The 25,057-nt window shown below is 41.3% G+C and overlaps 1 protein-coding gene across 4 annotated transcripts in view; it reads left to right on the top strand.

The window, feature by feature from the left end:
* The first annotated feature begins 9,635 nt into the window (after positions 1 to 9,635).
* The window catches only part of EML6 (EMAP like 6), a 157,379-nt gene continuing 141,957 nt past the window's right edge, over positions 9,636 to 25,057 (top strand). For all 4 annotated transcript variants that reach the window (XM_056852697.1, XM_056852698.1, XM_056852699.1 and 1 more), the window contains exon 1: positions 9,636 to 9,842. In XM_056852697.1, coding sequence (XP_056708675.1) covers positions 9,646 to 9,842 — 197 coding nt within the window. In that variant the 5' untranslated portion in view covers positions 9,636 to 9,645. The remainder of the gene's footprint in view (positions 9,843 to 25,057) is intronic.

Here is a 25,057-nt window from a genome sequence, read left to right on the forward strand (position 1 = left end):
CAACAGGTGAGCCAGGGACAAGGGTGGACAAATATCAGCGTACTGGGGGCAAAATTCTTACCATCCCAGAGGTTTTTTAAAACTGTAGCCTCTACTTGAGGAAATTTATCTGATGGGGGAGGAAACTGTAAACTAAATAGCTATTCTGTGCTTTCATTTGATTCCTGCTGAGCCTGAACCTATTTTTTCTTTTTTCTAACAGTGGTTAGTGAAATGTCTCTTGGAAGCCTTCTAGCAAGGCATGAAGGCCCAAACTCCCGTTATTTGCCCTCAGTATATCTGCTTGCTGTAAGTGCCATAAACTGTTCTCCATATCTGGCTTTGAAGTTGCAGACACTTTTGTTAAAGTTGAATGCATTAAATTCTTACCTTTATGTGTATAAAACCACCATCTGGCACACCACTGGATTGTACCCCCAGAAACACCTAGCAGTTTCTTATGTTTATATTCATTTTTTAAAAGCCCCTCTAAATCTAATCTAATGTGCTATTTATATCACCAACTGAAGGCATTCTGCACTATTGATTTGTACAATTACTGCCTTGCAGTCAAACCACTATCTGCCTTCCAATATTCATTTTGTAAAACAGTTCATGTACCATCCACATTAGCTAAAGGATGCTGTCAAAACTGTTAGTAACCTTAGTCATGAACTTAGCAGCATCAATAGCAACCCTTCCCCTCAATCCTGCTCAATAATATAGTTTCATCTACTAGAACCCTGTCCTTTTCAATAGTCGCTACCATCTTGTGGAACAGACTTCTGGAGGAGGGAGACACAGTCCTTATAAGTCTTCAGGGGGTAGCGTAAAGCCATTTTATTTGTCAGGGCTTCTAATGGGGTTTAAACCGGAGGCAATTTTCTTGGGCACAGGGGTGCATGTGGTTTTATTGTATATTCTGTATGGTTTTAATTTGGAATTGTAAGCTGACTTGATCCACAAGAGAAAGGCAGAATATCAATATTTTAACAAATAAATGTTCAGCACTGGAAGGATCCAGGTGCTTGATCACCCAAGCACCTAAACATTTGACGCTTGTACCTATGAATATTTAAACATTCTTCTATTCTGGTGCAGGGTTGGTACCTGTAATTCTAATGCTAGTTCCTGAACATTTGGAATATTATTTCTGGGCCAGGAGATATAATGCACCACGTGGAGCCATGTTTCATTCCACTTAAGACTTTTTAAAAACAGCTTTTGTGTCATGACTGTTTCCATTTAAAAAAATGGGAACTTGTTTTCAGGTAAATTTCTGGTTTAAAAAAAAGTCCCTTTCAGTGACTAGGTAGGAGAATGGCAAGAAGCTTGAAGAAGGAAGAAGTAACTTAAAGCACCAATGGCCAACTTTTTCATCTTGGGTGTTCAGATGTCCCTGGCCAAGATGTTTGTGGACTGTCCCAGCCATTGTGTCATTGCTCCCACTCACCCAAATTGACTGAGAAGGATTCTAGTTCAGGGGTCCTCAACCTTTTTGAGACTGTGGGCATATCTGGAATTCTGATATGGCATGGTGGGTGCAGCAACAAAACGGCTGCCACAAATGGCTGCCACAGGAGGCGCAACTAGCTACAAAATGATTGCCACAGCTTAACTTTGGTAACATGGTGTAGATCCTTGTGCTATGCTGGCAGCTGCTGCCAAAGCAACATTTTTAAAAAATCTGCACAGCCAATCAAATCTCCAATAGTCAATCAGAAGCCTTGCTGGGCAAAAGACCTACTTGGTACCACCCACTTCCTAAAAACACTTGGTGGGTGCCAGAAAAGCTGCTGGCAGGTACCATGGCACCTACCAGCAGCACATTGGGGACCCCAGTCCTATCTGGCAATGTTGCAGCCCCTCCTAATGAGGCAGGTTGGCTATGTTGTTGCCTAACTATGCTGCTCCCAAAAAAGAAGGAAGAATTTGAACACTGTATTCAGGCTTCACAGACCTACTTAGATGTATGTAAAAGAATGACACTTCACATCCATTCTTTTATGTATGTATTTATTTTATAGCACACTTTTCTTGCTGAGACTGTAATCAGACAGCGTAAGACATCCAATAGGACTATGATTCGCTTCTCGGCCTTTTGGCTAAGATCAAGTGTAGATTACAAAAATCAGGGGAAAAAATACAAAAGATAAAGGTATCAGATGAGATATCAAACAGTGAAGAAAATGGAATTACAAAAGTAGACGATGATGCCATCAGAGCAGGATAAATAATGCAATAAAACACTGGAAAAGAGTATAGCCCTGTGGCTTTTATAAAGAAGCATCCGTCTGTTTTATACAATCTGTATAATAAATAAGGCTTCAAGTTTTGTATTCATCTCCCAGTGCTACTTTCTGGCATGTGACCAGAAAAGGCATCTGAAGAGCATTTTTTTCTTTTGGTGTTTATGGAAAGCTCAAACATAGCAACCAAAAGCAAGAAAGTCCCAGCAGACTTTGCCTGCCTGAGAACTGTACTGGAAAAGCAATTCCTCAGTTAAATCCTCCATCCTCCATATTTCAACAGCTGAGCTGTATAAAATAGAACTTCAAATGCCATGAAATCAAATCAGTGCTTTGGGTTTCCGAAGCTGCCCGTACCCCCCATTTAGTCTCATGGAATCAAATCAGACCCCATCAGTGCAATAGAAGCTTGTGGGGCGGGCGGGGGGGAGCATCCTGACAAATAGGATAATCAGATAATTTAACACTGGTTAGGTATAAAGGCTAAATGAAGACGCTCAAACAGGATAGGAACAAGAATAAGGCTTAATTTATATACCTTTGACCAATGTAAGCAATGAAATATCTAATAAGAAACTAAAGATTTTCTGTATGGGTGAAATTTTATGATGCTTACTACAGTACCCATCTAAAATACAGCATTTGCAGTTTTGCCATAACAGTGTAGTTTTGTGAGAACATGAGAACACAATTTAGATCCTGAAGTCATTGGAAGAGCTTGTGTTTTGCATGTAGGTTCAACCCCCTCACTTATCCTTTTAAAACAGGTAACAGGTTTTAGGAAAGACCTTTCGCTATCCAATAACCTAGAGAGCTATTGCCATTCAGAACAGACAAGATGGACCCATGGTCTGACTTCACATAAGGCACCTTTGTGTGTTCATGGAGCAAGGAAAAAATGTGAGGCCAGTATGCTTTCCTTTCAGAGAACTGTGTTTTATATTCCAGGATCTTTTGGCTCAATAGCCTGTTCAGTCATTTCCAAAAATTACCTTGGGATTCGGACTGTCCAGCAGTGGAGCACTTGTGTCCTGTACTTTACATCCTCTACAAACAGCATCAGGTTTGGCCCTCAATATTCCTGCCTAGGATTAACTACTCCTAGTAAAAATGTTGCAAGAGCAGCTGTATATAAATTCTTCAGACATTCTATGAAACAGGCTGTTGACATTTGTCAGTGCAGCAGTGAAGACCTTTAAGCTCTTCTTTCACATATTAGGACCCACCCTATTTACCAAGCTTGTTTTTCCTTTACAGCTGGTTTCATTAACCTTAACCCCAATTCATACATTACTGAGGCAAGTATGTAGATGCCAAAAATGCTTCCCCAGTGTTCAGCATCAGATTGCTTTGGTAAAATATGAAATTCTGACAGCAAATTCTTCGGGCCATGGTATTAAGATCTGATCTTGCATGCTCCTGGACTCTTGCCCTTTTCTACTACTGCAGACAGACTAACATGCCTACCCACTGTGACTTATTCGAAGCGCTATTTGTGAAAACCAATCCCACTGAATTCAGCACACCTCCCTTCAAAAACAGACATCCGATCAAGGCTCTAAGGCTCTCTCCAGTGCAGCGTGCCACACAGCCCTCAGCGTCAAAAGAGCTTGCAGAAAGCACAGTTTCATGCCTTTGACCCGCCTGCCACAGTATCCCTTGACCTGCATCCTCCCCTTAGAAACCACCCTAAGCCGCTCGAGACAAGCCGGCTCCACAGCAACGCCGGAGGAGGGCGGAGCGGCGTGGGGGGGAAAAAAAAAAGTGCGGGCCAAGACGCGGGCATGCCGGTGCGCATGGCATCCTGGGAGTCGTAGTTTCCTGGAGACGCGGGCCGCGACAGGCCCAGCGGCCTTTCGAACTGCATTCCCCATGACCCTCTTCCCAGGCGGGGTTTGGGCTGTGAGGGCGCCGTCGGTTGCGGGGATTCACCAAAGCGGTGGGGCGTTGACGCAGCTTTGCTTTCCAGAAACCCCCCCCCCTTGTCGAATGAGGCGGCTTTTTTCCTTGTGCGCGCTGCCTAGGAAACGGGCTGGGCGGCTGAGGGGAGGCGATGCGCTTGAGGAGGAGGAGGAGGAGGAGGGGACGCCACTCATTCGTCTCCAGGCAGCCCAGCCTGCCTCCTCCACCTCCTCCTCCTCTTCAAGCTGCCGTCTGCAGGCGTCGCTTCTGCTGCTCACAGGTGACGGTCAAAATCACTGCCTGGGGGTGGGAGGAAGGAAGCCCTGTTCGGCGTGAGGGGTTGATGTTAAGTAACAGCCCCGGCTGTTCCCACCCCCGCCCCCCTTCTCTTAGAAGATAATTCACAGTGGGTCGCCGTGTTAGTCTGCAGTAGTAGAAAAGGGCAAGAGTCCAGGAGCACCTCAAAGACTAACAAAAATGTTTTCTGTCAGGGTGTGAGCGTCCGTGAGCCACAGCTCACTTCTTCAGATATAGCTAGAATTCTAACTGTATCATTCTAGCTGTATCTGAAGAAGTGAGCTGTGGCTCACGAAAGCTCACACCCTGCCAGAAAACATTTTTGTTAGTCTTTAAGGTGCTCCTGGACTCTTGCCCTTTTCTACCCCTTCTCTTAGGGTTGCCAACTTTCTGAGCAGCCCCTGTTGCTGTGCCTTTCAGCAGGCGCTGGACATGTAGTTCTGCAAGAGCTTCGTTCGGCCGTGGGACTTCACTGCTTGCACGACCTAGCCGAGGCCACTTGCTTAGGTGCCTTTAGAAAGGCATTAGACATATGCTCTATCTAGAGCATTTTCATTCCACCCTTTCCCCGGGAAGCCCTGGGGGCAAGCATACTTGTTTCTCGCTTCTCTGTATTATCTTGTGCAGTCGTGCAAGCTGAGAGTGTGACTGGACATTACCCAAAGACCTTCACTGGGGGGTGGGGGGGGATGGATTTGAACATGGTCTGATATTAAATCCCTATTCCATACTGGTGTATGCAAGAAAGAATGGTCCATCAATGCCAATTAGCCACAAAGACTCAATGGAACCTCTATATTCAAAGACAGTGTATCTGTAAATACTAGTTGTTGGGGGGGGATAACAAGAGGGGGAAGGCCTTGGCTTCTGCCCTGCTGTCAGAGGTAACTGGTTGCTGACTAGATGGATTTTGGTGTGATACAGCTAGGGCTCATGTTCATTTCTGTGCATTATTTGCTTATGTTACTCGTTTGTTAGAGTCAGCCTGTTGTAGTGGTTGCTGTGTCAGTCTATGATCTGAGGGTTTCAGAAAGAAACCGGGGGGAACTTTGAAAAACAAGGACAGCAAGGGATTGCTAAGGAAGCCGTGTGGAAAAGTGGGGAAAGAATGGTAACAAAGAGAAATGGAACTCAAACAGTAAGGCTGTCTGGGAAAAACCCCAAATTTGAATCCTGGAAGCTTGCTAGGTGACCTTGGGTCAGTCACTCTCAGCCTTACCTAACTCACAGGGTTGTTTTGAGCATAAAATAGATACTTGGGGGGATGTTGTAACTCATTTCCCATCCCCATTGGGGAGAAAAGTGGGGTTTAAATAAATAAAATAATAAAGCAATTAATTAGTTTGATTAAAATGTTTATATTCTGCCTTTTTCATGGCTCAAGGTGGCAGATAAAGCCACTTTTAAAAGCACAAGAGCTGGATGGCACTTCTCTCTGGTTAATTGGCAACCTTACACTGTTAATTTGTGTCATGGGAGTGCAGTAAAAAAGTATAGTTGCAAACTAAGTTTGAGACTGATGTGTCTTTTGTTTGTAGAACTGAAGTGCTGGGTTTGCTCCTTAACTCTTCAAACCTTGCAGCCCCATAAAACTTAATGTGTGAGGCCACTTTGTTGAATTTAAACTCTGGGTTCAGATTCAAGTACTTGCTTGGCCATGGGGCTGGCTGAGGCTCACCTCGGGCTAGTTATGTACTCTTGTACACCACAATGAGTTGTCATGAGAAGAAACAGGAGGATCCGATGTACACTGTCCTGAACTCCTTGGAGGAAGGCCAGAATATGCCAGTGGTACAGTCCAAGACTTGCCTTTACTTTGCTTCAGAATCTGTTTTCAGTACAGTTGTTCAACCATAGAACTTGTGAAGTAGTGAAATATTAGTAAGCCTTTTTTATATAACATCATTAATGCATAGGGTGCTTTACAGAGTTACATTAACGAAAAAGACAAGCCCCTGCCCTGAGGAAAAACCAGTGTTGTTCCCTGTTTTTGTCAATGAAGGATTAAAAAAGAAAGAAGGAAGGAAGCAAAGTTCATAGGAGGCAGGGTCCTCTCCAGTGTCAGCTCCGTAATGTGGTGTAAAAGAGTGATCATGAGCATGTATAAAGTACATTTGTCTCATCACAACTATCTGGAAATAGGGAAGACTAAGGACAAGCTTGAGTCACATTTTATAAAGAAATATATAACATTAATTTCACGGGGCAATAGTATCTTAGTAATTTTTTCGTGCCTTTTAAACCTCTTTACCATACACAGTCCTATAGGTAAATTTAGCAGTTGCTCAGGATTTTTTAAATCCTTCATTGTTTCTGTGGCCCCAGGAGGGCCATATGTTTGATGAGTTTATTCTGTGTTGACTGTAGAGGGGAGTGTTTGCAAAAATCAAAGCATTATGGGTCTTTATGTATTAACCCCTCTTTGCACCAGGCTATACAAAACATTATTTTTAAAATAAAAGGCTAAAATCATCTTTATATCATCCTTGCAAATAAAATACCCCGCTGGCTCATCCACATTGACTCAGAGTAGTTTGAGCAAAAGGATCTGGCAAGAAACCGAAGGAAGGAAAGTTATCTCACCCTGTGTTACTGGCTGTCTGCAAATATGACAGGCTGGCATTAAATGGCTTCTAAGACATAATAGTCTGATCCTGTGTACATGCAATTGCATACTTAAAAGAAATAACTTCTGTTGCACTTGATGTGACTTGTTTCCAGATAAACTTGCTTGTGATTTAGCTGAAAATCAGTTCAATCTACTTAGAAGTAAATCCTACTGAATTCAATGGGGATAATTCCCAAGTAAGTAGGCATAGTTCTGTAGGGTAAATCCAAGTACTTAACCAATGTGGATCACAGCCCTTTTCCTCAACATCTGTGAAAAACCCCTCTTCCTGCATCACTTGGAGTATAATCCTTAGATCATTGTTCTAGATGTACAGTGCATGCAAAGGAATCTTGTTTGAGGGATTGCAGTAGAATTTTGGTACCCTACTGTGTAGTTCTATGAGAGAATCTTATCTTTCACTTTGGGAATTGGGGTCAAGTCACAGAAATACCTCATCCGATACCATAGCTCTCCTTTTTTCCATTGGGAAAGCATGCTCCTTGTATGTTGCTGGAAGATAGAAATATCACCACAATTCCTCAAACACTCCCAAAGATTTAGTTTAGTTTGTGGAATTTGAATAGATAACCTTTCCTTACCTCTAGGGATGTTCCGTGCTTTGGAAAGGATGCTAGCCTCTCCTGCTCTGTGGAAGAATATGCTGCCCTATGATCCCATCCACCTTTATTACTATTGTCATCAGCATTAGCGACACTTTGGCAAGAGTTTCAACTCTTTTGAACTCAGATAAATTATTTTTTTGATCCTCCCAATCAAGGGTGGGATACAAAGAGCAGCATGAGAAGCAGCAGTTGGCAGGAAAAATCCCAGCCGCAGTGCATATGCAGAATCTTGGGATCCCAATGATAGATGCTGAGATTTTAATTTTATTATACATTAATTCATCATTAACCAAATTCAGAGAAGGAAGTAGCACTTCACTCTTTGCAAACAGCTTGTACACCAAAATCCCATTCCTGACTGAGAAGCCAGCTCCTGCCCCCCTTAATTCATGTATCTCAGAACATCTTGCCATTCTAAACGTGGTAAAGTGGCAGGATTCTCAGTTAAACAGCGATCCACCCTGGGCTACAAGAGAGTTGCTGACTCTGGGCCTGCCTCTGATAGCAGCTCCACTGGCCTGCCACCTGTTTGTCTTTTTGCTCTAGACTCTGGGACAGAAGCAGGCACACAGCACCCCACCCCACCCCAATTCCTTATGTTTTGCCTTGCTTCTTGATATCCATTCCTATATATAGGGCATTGTATTGTGCTGGGCTTGTATACTAGTTCCCCCACCCCCCAGTATCTCTCTAATTTTGTAGTTTTTGTGGAAGAGTTGGATTTTATACCCTGCTTTTCTCTACCTTTAAGGAGTCTCAAAGTGGCTTACAATCACTTTCCCTTCCCCTCCCCACAACAGGCACCTTGTGAAGTAGGTGAGGCTGAGAAAGTTCTGAGGGAACTGTGACTAGCCCAAGGTCACCCAGCAGGCTTCATGTGGAGGAGTGGGGATTCAAACTTGGTTCTCCAGATCAGAGTGTGCCACTCTTAACCACTACCCCACACTGGCTTGGTCTGAGGGACTAAATTTGTGATAGTTTAAGATGATTTTATGATAAGACTGGATGAAGGAAAACTGTATGGAGGACCAGAAAAGCCTAAAAAACAATTTTGGATTTAGAGGAGGGGGAGAGAATGGGAAGCAGGAAGTGTATTCTTTGCCTGGGGAATGTTTTGATTTACAATATGTATCTAGCAAATTTTAATAAATGTTATTTGCCACATTAAAATTTCATTGTTCTCTTGTATATAGAAATAGTTTGTGTGGGGGGAAATCCTGATTTTTGAGGAGCAGGTTGGTAGGACTGAGACCACTTTTGTAATATCAATTAAACTTTTGGGGTGGTTTATTATACTAATGTATTTCATTATTCCCTCCAGAAATCTCCTGTCATCACACTGATAAAATGCCTTGCAATGAAAACCAATAGAAGATTGTGTTGTTCCATAGTCAGAGCTGTGTCAGAATGAACGCAACCTTATTGGTGGTATTTTAATGTAATGGTCTAATTTTGCATATCAGCTGCACTTTGTACACCATTGAAAACTACAGGCATGTCTGAACACAAGGACTTTCCCTTTGCAAGAAGCTAGGAAGATGCAATAAGGGGGAGATGCACAGCACTGGCATTCTGCAGGCAGCTATTGTAGCACTAACGAGCTCATTCTCCTTCGGATGGAATTGACACACACAGTTTTGCATGGCACTGATTTCCTGTATCTGTGTGCCTCCCCCACCCCCTTGAAGTTGTCCGGGTTGCAAAACAGCGGGAAAGCAGCAGCTGCTCATCTTTGGCAGTAGAAGATTATGGTGGCAGCTCAGCACTAGCAAAAGCAGCAGCGGTGGTGGCTGTAGCAGCAGAGCAGGACTCTGGATGCATTTTCCACTGAAAATCAGCACCGGGAAGTGCAGCCCGAAGACCTGGCAGCCAAGCAGGAATTGACAGCGTTTGGAAAGGGGGGAACTGGGAAAGGCAACGGACGTGGGGGGGGGGCAGCACCAGTTTTTCTCGTGTGCTTGTGGGCAGGGGGGGGTTGATTATCATGGCGGATCGGACAGCTCCTAGATGCCAGCTCCGTCTGGAGTGGGTGTATGGGTATAGGGGTCACCAGTGCCGCAACAACCTGTACTACACGGCAGGCAAGGAAGTGGTTTACTTCGTGGCTGGAGTCGGAGTGGTTTATAATACCAGAGAGCACAGCCAGAAATTTTTCTTGGGGCACAATGATGACATTATCAGGTAAGAAAGGGTGTGGGTGGGATAGGGAAGGATCAGCAAAATAACCCTCCACAACTTCTCATAGTTTAACATGCTGCTTGCATTTTAGATAAGCAAATATATCTGGAGATGTATGTGAGAAAACTGGATGCAGTTGGATCCTTTCTGTTTATATTTTTGTGCATGCCTAAAACCTAGGATCTTGATAGAGTTTAAGTTTAACTGCACCCAAAATTTAGAAGTGCAAGCATCATCCCTCCTCCAAACTGGAGGTTTTTATTTTATTACTATTTTTAGTTGCCAACACCCTTAGCCAATGCCTAAGTAGTATATAGGTGGAGAAGATGCTGGTCTATCAGGAAGATCTGTACTCTGATGCATGCAGCTGTGATTCGAGTAGTGTTCCACTCTACTCAGTTTTCACCCGGATCCCAAAATGTAATTACCTGAATAGAGCTCATGTTCCCATTTTAAATGTATTTACTGGGAAGTACTCCTGAAACAGATGAGAGAATTGCTTCTGATGGAATATATTTAGGCTTGGATTTTTCAGGTTTTGAGGAGAAATAAGACTTAGATGTGTGACAACAGATTGTCAGAAAGATAATATGTTTGTTTAAGAGAGAATACTTGAATAGGATGAGCTCTCAGAAACAATTCAATTTTGCAGGTCTCTCAAACAGACATGTCCGCCACACTTAATGATATTTCATATCTGTGCATTTTAAAACATGTGCATCAGTCTTAAGACAGCTTTTATGTCTGCTAAAAGTAATTTGGGAAAGCATTTTGGATTCTTTCTTGCTTCCCCCTGCCAGCATATTGAAGTTGCCTCTAATGTACCTTAACATTTTTTCTTCTCTCTTGCCAATGAAACAGCATTAAAACTTAAATCTTACATTTGATTCTTGTTAAAATCATTCAGACTTATCCATCCATTCAGAAGCTTTGCCTTTTAAAAATACTATGGTTTTCTGCTAGTAAAACATCAACAAGTTGGATCTCAATATTGTTTTGGTATTATATTGTAACAGATTTGGATTCTACCTGTTATTTCAGTTGTGTTTTTGTGACATCATGTATGTACGTTCCTGACAAGCAGAAGTGTATTATTACTGTTAGTTACTTCAGTTAGTTTTAGCATCATGCATCCAGATAGTTGTGTTGGTTTTTGTGCATCTGGAAAAAGCTATCTGTAGTTCAGCCATGCAATCAGACTAATTCTTTATTTACATTACTTTGGGTAATATGATTCACCTACCTTTGACACTAGAGAGTGTAGAGAATTTACCCAGCAAAATTCTTTCATACACTTTTTTCTTGAGAAACTAGTAAACATATAGTGAGTGTAACATATGATTTCTCATATCTGTGCAGATAATCAATTTTGGTTATTCTTTAAACCCTTATTCTGAGAATGTTTCCTTGGAGGCAAGTTCTACTGAGTTTAACAATCCTTGCTTCCGACAAAGTTTCTAGTCAAATGTCACTTTTCCAGTGTGATATGAGAGTCTCAAACTCATACTTTCTCTCTTCTTAGCTTCCCTACCGTGACTTCTGATTTGAGTGAATACTTTGAATTTTCCTGCACCTACTTCCTCAAATTGTCTTCAAACTAGAGATAGGGGCAAGGGGATCTTGGGTACATGCAAACTAGTATTTATTCTATGTTTAAGATGTGACTGAGGGTATAGAAGAGCTATTACAAATAATTAAGATGTAAGAATAAAAATGAAGAGCCCCGTGGCGCAGAGTGGTAAGCTGCTGTACTGCAGTCCAAGCTCTGTTTCAGACCTGAGTTCAATACTGACGGAAATCAGGTTCAGGTAGTCGGCTCAAGATTGACTTGTGCCTAGAGTATTCCACAGTTGCCTTAGTTCTTCCCTCATCAACAGAAAAGGCCGTGTGTTGGATGTGACCAGCTTTCCTGAGGATGAAAAAGGAAGGAGGTTCCACTTTGACCAACAAAAAGCCTATGCTGGGGATCATAGGACCAAACTGGACAAAAGCCATGTGTGATGGGCTTTATAGGAAGGAGGAGAATTAATCAAGATTGAGTGAAAAAGAATCAAGATTGAGTGAAAAGGATCCAACCTTATAGTTGTTTCAAGTCCACGCTCCCTCCTTTCCTTTGCACTCACCAATCAACCAAATATCTGCCACCCCATCTTCAGCTATATTTATTATTACTTTACTTCATTTATATCACACCATTCTGCACTATTGGGATCCAAAGCAATTTACATCATTCTCCTGTCCTCCATTTAATCCTCACAACAACCCTGTGAGGTAGGTTAGGCTGAGAGTAGAAGATTGACTTTGATTGGCTCAGAGTCACCCAGTGAGCTTCCACAGCAGAGTAGGGATTTGAACCGGGGTTTCCCAGATCCTAGTCTCAAGTTCTAACTGCTACTTCTTCACTGGCTTTTCTGGGGTTACTGTTGTTGAACCCCAGAAAGGGGCCTGACCTCTCCCCCTGCTCTGCCTTTTACTGACACAAACCAATCCAAACCTGGAATGCTGGCAAAACTGTCATGGTTGCCTAGCAATGGCCACTGATGGCATCCATTTCTTAGAGCTACAGGTGCTCTTTTTGTCATTGGTTGTGTTTTTTTAAATCCATTATTATTTTTTAGATTTCAGATTTTTCTGCAATGTTGGGGTGTTTTTCAGGTTTGTAGAAAGATGTATCTTGTTCATTGATGGCTACATTCTCCTGATTTAAGTATCCTCAAATTTGGCCAGGTTGAGAATTGGAATATACAAGTGGGAGTGGAATATACAAGGACTTGCTTGAGGCATTTCATTTCTCCCTCCCCCACTATTTCCCTTTCCTGAAAGCCCCCATAGTCTCTCCCCCTTTCTTGCTTTCTTTTTAGGGTTGTCAGTTCCAGGTTGGGAGACCAGTTGTAATTCCGAGTGATCACGAGCATTCACCTGGAAGTTGGCAACCCTAGTTCCCATGGAGGAAATGGCTGCTATGGAGGGTAGAGTCTGTAGCATTATACTTTTCTGAGGTCCCTCCCCTCCTCAAACCCCCCTCCCCAGCCCCCCTCAAATCCTCAGGTATTGTCTAACCTGGAGTTGGTAACCCTATCTCCTTCCAACTCAACCAACCTATCCTGCTGTTTTCAGCTCCCCCCCCCCCCCGGCAGCCTCTACCTAGGAAAACTGTGGCCCCGTTGTCCGATGCCACTTACATGGCAGGAAACCCTCAAGGACTTGTGGGGTGGCACCTCATTTTCCCCTCTGTTCCCCCTCACACACTATTTCCTTTTTCCCTTCCTCATTCTCTCCTCAGCCTTTCATCAATCTACCTTTTATCTACCTCCCAACTTCAACTATATTTATTATTTATTTACTTCATGTTTACCCCACCTTTCTTCATAGTGAGGACCAAAGCAGCTGTCGTTATTCTCCTCCTCTCCCATTGCTAAACGCTGCCTTCCTCAACCACAAAATCTCCAGGAATTTTCCAGCCTGGAACTGGCCAACCTAGCCACGCCTAGCCCCAATGAGTCCTCCCTCAAAGGCTAAAATAGCCATAGAAAGAGCCATGCCCCTCCCCCTGCCTTTTATTGACAGAACCAAGCCTGGAAACTGTGGTTGCCTAGCAACAGCCACTGAGGGAATCTGTGGCTTAAAGCTTCAGGTGCTCATTTTGTCATTTTGGGTAGTTTTAAACACCCCAATGTTTGTTTTTTTTAACTTTCACATTCACTGGATTTAAGTATCTTCAGATTTGGTCAACTTCTCTATTAGTATATAGATGATGATAATATGATAGGGTGCTGGTAATAATCTTGATGTGACCAAAGCATGGCAGAGACATTTTCTGGACCCATTTCAATCTGGCTTCAGGCCAGGATTTGAAACAGAGACTGCTTTGGTGGCCTTGGTTGATCACCTCTGTTGAGAACTAGACAGGGGAAATGTGACCCTGCTAATTCTGCTGGATCTCTCAGTGGCCTTGGATACTATTAACCATAGTATCCTACTGAGCTGCCTCTCAGCACTGGGACTACGGGGCACCATGTTAGTTCAAGTTCTATCTAAGGGGTCAGCCTCAGAAGGTAGTGTTGGGGAATCCAAGTCCATATCCAGCACAATTTTACTTACAGAGTCCTCTGATAAAGCAAATTTCTTGTGCTTCTTTGAAATTAATTGTTTCACTAGTTCCTTTCAACAAACTCTCCCAGCACTTTTGAGGTCTGCTTCTGAACTTTCTTCTTATTGGTCCTACTTTCCATTTTTTTCTTTCTCGGTACATTCATGCATTTATTTTAGTAGACCTCTATTCTTTTATCTATGCTTCTGTTCACATGGTTACCAAGGTTAAAGTGAGGAGCAAAATGAGGTATGCATACTTCCTGTAGATGTGATTACAATTCCAAGATAAAAAGCCAAAGAGCTGCAGATACGAGTTGGAATAGCGCGAGGACTATTAATTCATCTTTGTATTATTTACCTTTGCCAGTTGTTAAAATATTGTTTTATAACTGGCCTTGCTACCTTAGTGAAGCATTTCATAAATCATGCTTGTCACTGCCATTTGAGAAGCCATGTTTGATTTTCAAGCTTTGTTTACACTGGCATGTTTAATATAGTAAGATATGGTGATAATAATACTAGAATGGATTAACTGTAAGTGCAGGTCTTTATTTGGGCTGCTATAAATTTTGGTTGACAGAGCTTAAGTCCAACTGCATTTACTATAGCTTTATTGTGGAATTCTTTATCAGGGATGTAAAAACTACAAAGCAAGCTTACTAATTCCTGATAACCAACCAGGTAAAACTGGAATTTTGCAATAAAGTAGGTTTTGGCAAACTGACCCTGTCCTAAACATGTTGGGTTATACATTCCACTGTACTAACAGGTAATAACTGAGATTTTTAAAATGTATTTGTATTCATGTTCCAAGGATAATGAAGTTCAGGGTTGCGTGAGTACAGTGAGGCTTCATTTCAGATGCTGCACTATCTCAGCAGGCAGAAACCATATTGGAGAGCGTCTGCATTTTGCTCTCTTGACACAGTTATGAGAAAGGAACTCCGTGCTCGAAGCAATGTCACATTTTGATGGGTTCATAGTAGTAATTTCACAGGGAAAGCTTCAAATAAAATATGGAGTTAAACTGTTTTGATGGCCTGACTGTGTCAAGTACCTTTGTAATGAGGCAGAAGGTCTCTTCAGACATTACATTGATGTGAACTGGGAGTCTACAAATTGCACATATCAAGAGTGTGCAGTCCCTGCAAACACACCTGATGTGTGGCCACCTTTTCATGTGAATTGGGCAATGGGGATTTTCCTTACATATACAGCTCATATACACATGAACAGAAGCTGTGCATGCCACACATTGCCCACTTTCATGTTCCTATTAGTATTCTTGTTACATACAAACTGACCTCCAATTCCAATCAGTTCTTATATTTTGGTTTCAGCAGTGAAACTATCCAGGAAGGGTGCTTAAACCTTCACAAAGTATATTTGGGATAACAGGCACAACTTTGCATTTGCTCCCCTAGCCATTTTAATTTTTAATTTATTTTGTTCTTACTCTGTCCTGTACCCAAGGTACTTTAATACAAATAAAATAGTTAAAAACATGCCATAAAGTCCAATCGTGCATGGAAGAAAACCGTTAATATGCCCAATGGGGCTTACTCTCATATATACATTTAGCAATCACATTCTTATCCCACCCTTCCTCCAAGAAACTCAAGGGTCTCCCCTTAGATTAGGCGGAGAGAGACAACGGCCCAGTGGTTAAGTGGGGCTGTGAACCACTACACCACAATTAGGGTTGCCAACCTCCAGGTACTAGCTGGAGAACTGCTGTTACAACTGATCTCCAGCCGATAGAGATCAGTTCACCTGGAGAAAATGGCCACTTTGGCGATTGGACTCTATGGGACCTTCCTGACCTTCTCATGCAGGCTCACTACCGTACATGTTTGGGAGGGCATTGCCATTTTGATTAGTAGCATTCTATGCATAGCTAATGTACAGGCATCACTGCATGCTGATTGGTGTGTTTTAAGCATGCCTGATCAACAGGAACATCAATTTGTAGGCAGTAATGGAGTTGCTAGGGAAACTGGGGATTGGCTGCTGTTGTTACAATGCTGCTGCTTCCGCCCCTGCCCTCCATTGCTATTGTTATGCTCTGGATGTTAATGCTGGGGGAGCATAGCATTCCACCTAGTTTCACCCAGTGTAAGACTTAATACCAGCCATCTCTGTTGGATAATTGTTGTGGCATTATGGATTTGTGCAGTATGTCATTCTACAAATTCAAGGTGGATTATAAACATTCCTACAATTCCAAGCTGGATATGGTGCTTGAAGAAAGATCTTTTCTATGCGGAAGGCTCACATTGTCAGATATAACTTACTCCTAACACGACACATCTTTTAGAGTCCACAAACGGTTATTTCTGTGGAGATGTGATACATGATGTAATATATTTTTTGAAAGGGGAAACCAATAGCTCCAAAGTCTAAGGACTTGCTTTTATCTTTTGAATGTCTCAGTTTATGCGTTTTTCTGTAACATGCAATTTCCAGATGTCTCTCTTGTTATTTTTTTCAAAGTGGCAAGCAGGTAACCCCTCTCCACTGCACATAGTTGTCCCTGCTTTAAGACCAACTGCATTATAAATATTTTTAAAGGACATGTTTTGCAAATTATGTGACAGCAAGGTATTAATTATCTGTCCAGGCTGATAGAACTCGGGGACACCACTATCTGGCGGTAGGGAATCATAGCCAAAATTTTGTGCCAGCGAACTACCTTTACGCTTTAAAATTCCCAAATACCACATTGTTCTCAATGTCTGTGTCCCTGCCAATTGAACGCAGTCGAAACATTGGAATATGTGTTATTACATTGTCCCTATTATAAGGACATCCGTTCCACACATCTTACCCCTATTCTATCTCAGTTCCCAGGAAGATCTGGAAAATTCTACACATATCTCCTCCTTGCAGTCCACTCCAATGTGACCACCTCTAAAGTGGCCAGATTCTGTGCTGAGACCTTGTCCATAAAAAAGCAGAGATTCCAAACGTTTTAATAATTTTTATGTGTAATTATTAAAGCACAAAAAGGTTATGAATTTCAGTCTCTGTATATTAATTTTATACTTGAATGTAAATTGTGCTGTAAGGGTGAATAAACAAATGATTTTTTTAAAAAATAAAACATTGGATATTTTAAATTAAATCAAATTTTATTTAAATTGGATTTTTAAAAATAATTTTTTTTGAGGAAAAATCTATTTAAAGATAGTTTTCTATTTAAGATACATTATAGTCTAAAGGTTATTCATCATGAAATAAGGATTAGTTTTTAATTATGTAGCATGAGGCTGTATATTCATGCAATGTTTAATTTTTTTGGTAAATGAATTCCCTTAATCCATTAACAATGTCATGCTATTCCAGAGGTTTCTGTAATATTATTTTAGGCATTTTTTCTATCTAGTTTTAGTTGTTTTTACCGTTCTCAAAACCGTGAATTTATGACTACAGAGATAACAGGCTTCTTCTTCACAGCAAAAATGTTACAAACTAAACATTGCTACAAGTCAATAGGAGTAAATCCTGTTTTTAGTAAGTATTTACAATGCAGTCCTAAGCAGAATTACACCCTTCTAAGGCCATTGGGGTTAACTCTGCCTAAGACTGTACTGTTTTTAATGCCTATCAGCTATGCAGACAAACTATTTTTCTATCCACCTCATATATGTTTACTTATGTATAACACCATTCTGCTGTTGAATGTGTAGTTCACTAACCTCTTACCTGCACAAATAAGGCTATGCTGCATGTTAATTACAGGGTAATTTGCAAGATGAGGCTGTTTTACAAGTCACTGAAGAATAAGTCATTGTAAGCATCAGCACAGTTCAGGAAGTTGTCAGAATATTTGCTGGGAAAGATTCTTTTGTACACGTATAACCTAGTTACACTTGCAAAGAAAGAGATGATACCTCCAACTGCAATTAGAATGTCAGTTTCTGGCTTACGGTCAAAACCAATGTAGTTTTTACAGTGGCCATACTTTTTTTTTTCAAAGGACATGTCTAACAAATTATGAAAAGACTGGCAAGATCATTGTGAGTTGATGACAGCTACTAATTAATAGTAGTACCCATATCCATTTGAGTTGTATTTCCTTATTCTAATAATTTTATGAATATTACTTTTGCTGGAAAGTCCATTTTCATTATATTGAATTTTGCAAAAACATATGCATAAAAAGCAATTACATGTTAGGAGGGAAGATCCCCAAGGCTAAGAAATGACAGTTTAGTTAATGTATGTTAGCTCATTATAAATAAAATATTGTCTTTCTCATAGCTAAAAAGTATTTCTCGATTGCAAGGGTCCCCAGCATGGTGCTCACAGGCTCCTTGGGAGCTGCAGACACTTTCTCAGGTGCCCACCATGGGGTTCAGTAAAGTAGGCAGGGTGATTATAAAGGCATAACCAGTGACTGGCTGCCTTCATACACATAAAGGGGCTTTTCACCTGGATTCTCCCCAACACTTGATGCAGGGACTCCCAACGTGGCACTTATGAGCACCATGGCACTTGCCAGTGCTTTTCCTGGTGCCCACCAAATGTTTTGAGAAAGTGGGTGGGGGCAGATGCGGCTTTTGCCCAGCAGGGCTTCTGATTGCCATTGAATGTTTGATTGGCTGCGCAGAATTTTTAAAAGTTGCTTCAGCAGCAGCTACCACCACAACACAAGAATCTTGACTGCGTGTGACTGAAGATAAGCTATGTGTATACAAGAAAATGTTTTCAAACTATATGTTCCTTTTAAAAGGCATCCTGTTAAACAGACCTTCTGACCGAAATGCTGAAGAGTTACTCTTAGAGTTATGCATGACCTCGATCCCTGCCATTTTGTGGTTAGCTCCATCTCCTGTGGCAGCCATTTTGTGGTTGCCTCTACCATCCAGTGTCAGAATTCCAAAGGTGCCTGCAGGCTCAAAAAAGATGGGGACCCCTGCAGAAGGGTAGACTGTGTGCTTACTGAGAATACCTTCCATTATCCAAAAACTGAGACTGCACTAATAAAATAATATCATCTTATTTTGTTATTGTTCCCCTTCTATATAAAGAACATGAACAAGATTGCAAGGTCTCACAGCCTTTTCTGTGTAACATCTGTAAGAATTAATGGCTTTTAAAAGCATAGCCTAGGTTTCCTCCAGCATCCTTCTGAGTGTAGACAGTACACATGGGGCTTGTGTATGAACAAGCAAATAATTTGGATTCAAATACAAGATGCCATAAGTTCTTAGGGGTAGTAATCCTGGAAATCATGGGTAATGTTGCCACTGCCACAACTATTCAGAGCCCCAAACAGGTACAAAGGTTCAGCCTGTGTCTCTCTCTGCTGTACAGTATGTTAGAAGGTTTTGTTTTACTGCTAAAATCTTAGGGCTCAGGCCCACCCCCGGGAACAATGCTGGATGTGATGTGGGGGATTTGCAGAGGGAAGGGGAAATTGATAAAAATTGCATCCATTCCTTCACAGATGGAAGTGGTGTTCCGCTCATGGAAAACTACCATTGGGATACATGGCTGCTCCATTGCAGGAGTAGAGATTGCATTATTTTAGAATATTGTGTATTCAGGCTTGTGTGTGCCTGTGTGTATGTGGGTTTATCTAATGCTAGTTCAGCTCTTATTTCATTTGTGGTCATCCTACTGATTTGTTTTGAACTGTTACTTTGTTTCTGTTGATTTTTTTAACTAGTATTGGAGATGACATATCATAAATTAATAACGCAAGTTGCCATAAAAACCATTCATACTGAGACATTGGATATTTGTTTTAATAAATAAATATACCCCACGTTTTAGGGGTTCTTGCACCATCCCCCTATTGGGTTCATATAGCAGAATTTTCCCAGTCATAGAAGTTTGATATTGAGTGTAGTAAAATAAATCTCCCAAGAATTATATTGCAAAAGTAAAACTTGTGTTTATTTAAGTAGATTCCATTCACATTCAGGTTGCAGTCAAAAGGGGAGAGAGAAGTCTAATCTAAAGAGTACTTTCCCTATCACAAGTTGCCAGCTAAATCCAGCGTCATGTGTGTGGAGGTTTGAGGGCATTGTTTCTACAAGAGAGACCAGTAGAGATTTGTGACTCCATGAAGAGCCATCAGGAGAAAGGGGAAGAACAAAGGACACACAGAGAGAGGAGGGGTCAGAGGGCAGCTCTCAGGTTAAGACAAAAAGAGACAGAGATCCCATTTAAGGAAATAACACTTATACACACTTAGCGTGATTTAGTGCCCCTGCCCCCCTCAATGTCCAGGCATGCTGAGTCGCTCACGCCAACCCATCTGCTCTTTTGCAGAAAAATTCAAACTTGCCTTACTCTGTTCTATCTGCCCAGCAGCAACACCAAAGACAAGAAACTGCTCATATTCAAACTAGGTAAGCTGACAAGGAAGGAACACAGTGGTTCATCTACTCCATCCCATTTCCAACAATGGCCAGCCAAATGCCACAGGGAAGCCCACAGGCAGGCCCTGCTGGCAAAAGCCTTCAGACTGCTGATTGTTCCCCAGCTTCTGACAACAGCAGACATTCTCTGTTTGAACCCAGAAGGTCCCTTTCAGTTATCTTGGCCAATAGCCAGCATTATAGCTATCCTCCATATATTTTTCCAACCTTAAATCCATCTAAGCCAGTGTTACCTTTAGTTCTTCTTCTACTTCCCACATACGTTCACTCAATCGCTACATCTTGACAGTTTTGTATTTCTAATACTTATAAAATTCACCCTTTCTTTCAGTGCTACAAAAGCTTGTTTTCCCTCATTATTTTCAAACTGTGTAATGGGGATGCCTCTCCTTCTTGCCATTGTGTTTTCTCCTGCTATTCTGTTTAGGACTAAAAGCCCCCCACCAAAAAAAGAAAAACTCCATTACACACATCATTTCTCTCTCCGTAAAGTCCAGGCCATTTTCAGTCTTTCATCTCAGATGAGAATTATTAACTCATCCTCCAGTGCCAATAGGATGAACCATTGTTAATTAATTCCCAGACCAGATGCAACTGATCCAAGCCAGCACCTTTTCATCTCTCTCCCTGATGAAATCAAGGTTTTGCTCACCATCATAAAGGGCCAAAAGTACTTGATCCTGAGGAAAATTGTTGTTCAGTTTGATTCTTTGTTTGATTCTCTAAGTCAGATGAAGTGCTGCTATCTTACTCTTTTTGATTGGTTAAATCCCATTGCTTTTCATTTCTCAAAAGTGCGAGGAAATTTGTCCACTATGGAATACCAGCTAAACTCTGATCTGTACCAAGGTACAGGAGTAATACCCTTGGATGTTTGATTAGCTAGAAACTCCGTTTTTATTTTTTGTCCTGAAACGGTATACTCTGTTTCTTGCTTTGTCTCTTGAGTGCCTAATAAATTCTAAAATTGGACTGAATGCTCTGTGCTAAGTCATTGCTTACCCTTCATGAGTCAACGCAACTCTGGCCTTAAGCTATTGGAACACAATTCGGAAAGAGATGGGAAATGTCTTCTGTCATAGAGAAAAGAAACGTGCTTGAATCTGCCTCTGGGGAACATATCCCCACATATAATTTCCCTCTCCTCTGACATGACCCAGCCTCTAGTTCAGAGGGTGGTAGAGGTTGTGGCAGTCCCTACTGCAGTTACAAATCCTGTGCTAGTTATTTTTGCTCAGTCTTCCTCCCTATTCTGCCAAACTTCTTTCTTCTGTCTTGAATTTTTCAGCTCAATCAGTTCTGCTCATCATTATGATCCTATTGCTCATCTTTTATAGTTTCTGCATTGGCTCCCTCTTTTGTCTTGCAGTATATTAACTGTCAAATGTTTGGCTTTTGTTACTCCAATGTACCTGTCTACTTGCTTCTCTCTCCATACCTTTGCTCAGTCTGTATGTCCTTTTGGTATGTCCTGTCTAAACCCAAAATTACTTTCTCCATTTACTGCCTCCTTTCTCCTTGCTTCTGCCAAGTTTGTGTCCTGATATCCACCTGGATCCTTCAATTGAAGGATTTCTCCATTTAAATGCCTAAAACTTGCAGCTTCTTTCTGACAATACCAACCTTATCTGCCTCTACCTTTTCTCTCTACTCTCCTTTATGTGACTCTGGTAATTTAGGCTTGGTTCTCAGGGCAGAATTATGTGTGGATCTGTGATCCCCTTTTATCTTTTTTCATATTTTACAGTGTAATACTTTTCGTATTAACAAAAAGGCCAGCATGGGGGGAGAGGGGCTGAAAATTGCTGTGTCTGAGATGCAGTTAGAAATTGATGATCTCTTAGGTGTGGCTGTAATCCCTGAGGGTTTTAAGCAAGTTGGATGCGGGAGTGCAGAGTTAAAGATAGAAATATGCTGTGTATTTCATTGCCTCTAGAATAGGAAGGTTGCTTTGTGCCAACCTGAAATTAGGAAAGAAAGCTCCCCTGAGTCAGAGTGCACTCCTAATTTGGGTGTGTGTGTGTGGATATGTTTCTCACTGAAACATATGGAAACAACTTCTAAATTAATCGTGATAGAATGATATTAAAGACTCCAAACAAATTTTTTACCAAAGGGAGCCAAAGAGAAAATGTTGTGCCCATTCCTGCCTCAAAAGGTTTAGAATAAAATGTGGAGGGGAGAGCTTTGTATTCCACTTTGAGCTCCTTGAAGGAAAGGCAATACAAAAATCTAACAAACAAAACTTCACTGAAAGACAGTCTGTTGACCTCTGCCAATCTTCCCCCACTTAGATTTTTATACTGCCTTTCCTTCCAGGGTAGTATTGGTTGTGTTGTGGGTGTTCTTAGTACATGAAGGATGAGCAGGTTTGGCTAGTGGCCTGTGTAAATACAGTGTACTCCTCCCTAGACTTCGCCCAAATCCCCTGCTTTGCTCAAAATTGTAGACGGGTTTCTTGGCTGATGATTTAATATGGAATAGTGTTCCATTAAGGTTTGAAAACCAACAGTCCGGAGTGATCAAGTGGTGATGTAATTTTAATTTTGTATTATTTAGTGCCTGGAATGAAATTGGCAGGAAAGGAGGTAGATATTACAAGGGCAATCCTAATCAGGTCTACTTGGAAGTAAGGTCCATTTTATACAGGAAAGTGTTTTTACAGTTGCATCCTACTTCTTTTACAGCTGTTGTGTGTCATTGCTTTAAACTGTTAAGCCTTCCGTTACCGAGACAGGTGTTGTTTGGATATTCTAATTTATATAACAATACCACTTTCTCCCATTTAGGCAAGAGTCTTTCTCACTGTGTTTTTCTTTCTGTGCTAAATCCAGCATGATTTTTCTCCTCACTCAGCCAGCTAGAGAGTCTTCTACAGATAAGCACATCAAGGAGAATTATCTGTGTACACTTATGGGATAATGGTCTCTAAATCACATCTAAGGAAAATGCTTTGCTTTTAAAGTGTGTTTTGTAACCTGTGTGCCTATTATATATTGTATGTCTAAATATTCATAAGAGCTCCATTTTCCAGTTGTGTACGTAGTGTTCTGCCTAGGATGATCTAACTGCACCGTTGGGGTTGCTCAGAAAACCTAAGATGATCTAACTGCACCATTGGGGTCTCTCAGAAAACCTTGCGTATGTGATGATTTTAAAGGGGAGCTAGGGATATTCATCCCTGAAGATGACATAACCCCATGACCATCTTTTACTGTTCATGCCCATCTATCACTCACCATTTATTACTGATTGTTTGACTTGGCAGGATAAACAGTATGTGACAGACGGTTTCAAGTTTTGCCCTCCAGGAGCATCAGACAGTCACTTTCAAATGGTGGATTGGAATATTCAGGGAGGGGAGGAAGAGTTGAACAGTTCAACTACTGGCCAACTGACAGAGTTGAGGTTGGATTTTGGTAAGAAAGGGGTTAGGGCATCTGCTGGTTTGGCAGGGATTTCCTTCAGTACTTTAGGTAGTTTGAAGATAGGTAGGGGTTGGGTGCTGTTCCTGTCAAAAACAGTTAAAAGCCTTTCTGATCCATGTTATAAGTCTGGATCAGTCAAACAAGAAACCTGATTTGTTACTGTTATGTTTTTATCAGGCTACGGCTCTCCAGTTAACATTGTTTCTGTAATACTGATAGGGCTGAAGAAAAGGAAAACAAAGAAATAATCAAACCACACATACTACCGAAATAAACCTGTTTCTTAGTTGTTTTCATCAAGCCTACAATGTGGTTCCTTCAAGCCTATAATCCCCTCATAATAGGCCAAGTAAATTCTGGGTGGTACCCTGAGAAGACGAAGTACTCCCCAAAGCCTCAATTAGAAAAAAATAAAAGTATAAAAACAAACAAAAGACGTTTTTAGGGTGTGACATTTAAGTCTCTAGTTTCTAGGTCTGGAGGTGGGGTGTCATCACACACCAGCTGTGCAGTTTGAATGGAGGAACCTCACAAAAGGGGGTGGTCAGAATACTTTCTTAATTGTACTTCCATTTTATCTCACTACTAGATGTATGAAGTTACTGCTTAGCTTTGTCCTGAAAAGTCTGATTGTGAAAGAAGAGAAGCAGGAGCACCCAATATATATATTTATTTATTTACTACATTTATAGCCACCTTTCTCGCTGAGGCTTAAGGTGGATTACAGGATATAAACAAGATTTGAGTCCAGTAGCACCATAAAGACAAACAAGATTTTCAGGGTATAAGCTTTCAAGAGTCAAAGCTCCCTTTGTCAGGATATTAACAGTGCAATCAAACGGAATAAGACTACAAATAAACAATGCAATAGGACTTGGATTACAGAATTAGAGAACAATGGGAACAACAAACTAAGGCAAGGCATATTATAAACAATATGAATTACAATACAGAAAGTGAATTACAAGGTAAAGACAATGCAGTAAAAACAGTTGATACCTACAATAATCATCGTCATGAACCACAGTCCTATTCCATTATAAACGTGCCTTCCTGGGCTGTTCATTCTACTACAGTTTTAATCTGTTCTTGAAAATACCCCTTGAACATTATGGTTTGGCACATTCTGCTGAATGATAGAATTGTGGGAAGCTCCTGACCTCTTTAGGCAGGCCATTCCACAAGGTGGGAGCCATCATTGAGAATGCATGTGAGTGGATAGCTGCTGATCTTACCCATTTTAGGAAGTTTTGCTCAGACGAGCAAAGCTGTCACAGCAGAGCATAGCAGAAGAGGTGGTCCTGCT

This window comes from Euleptes europaea, chromosome 7 (assembly GCF_029931775.1).
Source record: "Euleptes europaea isolate rEulEur1 chromosome 7, rEulEur1.hap1, whole genome shotgun sequence".
Classification (NCBI taxonomy): Eukaryota; Metazoa; Chordata; class Lepidosauria; order Squamata; family Sphaerodactylidae; genus Euleptes; species Euleptes europaea.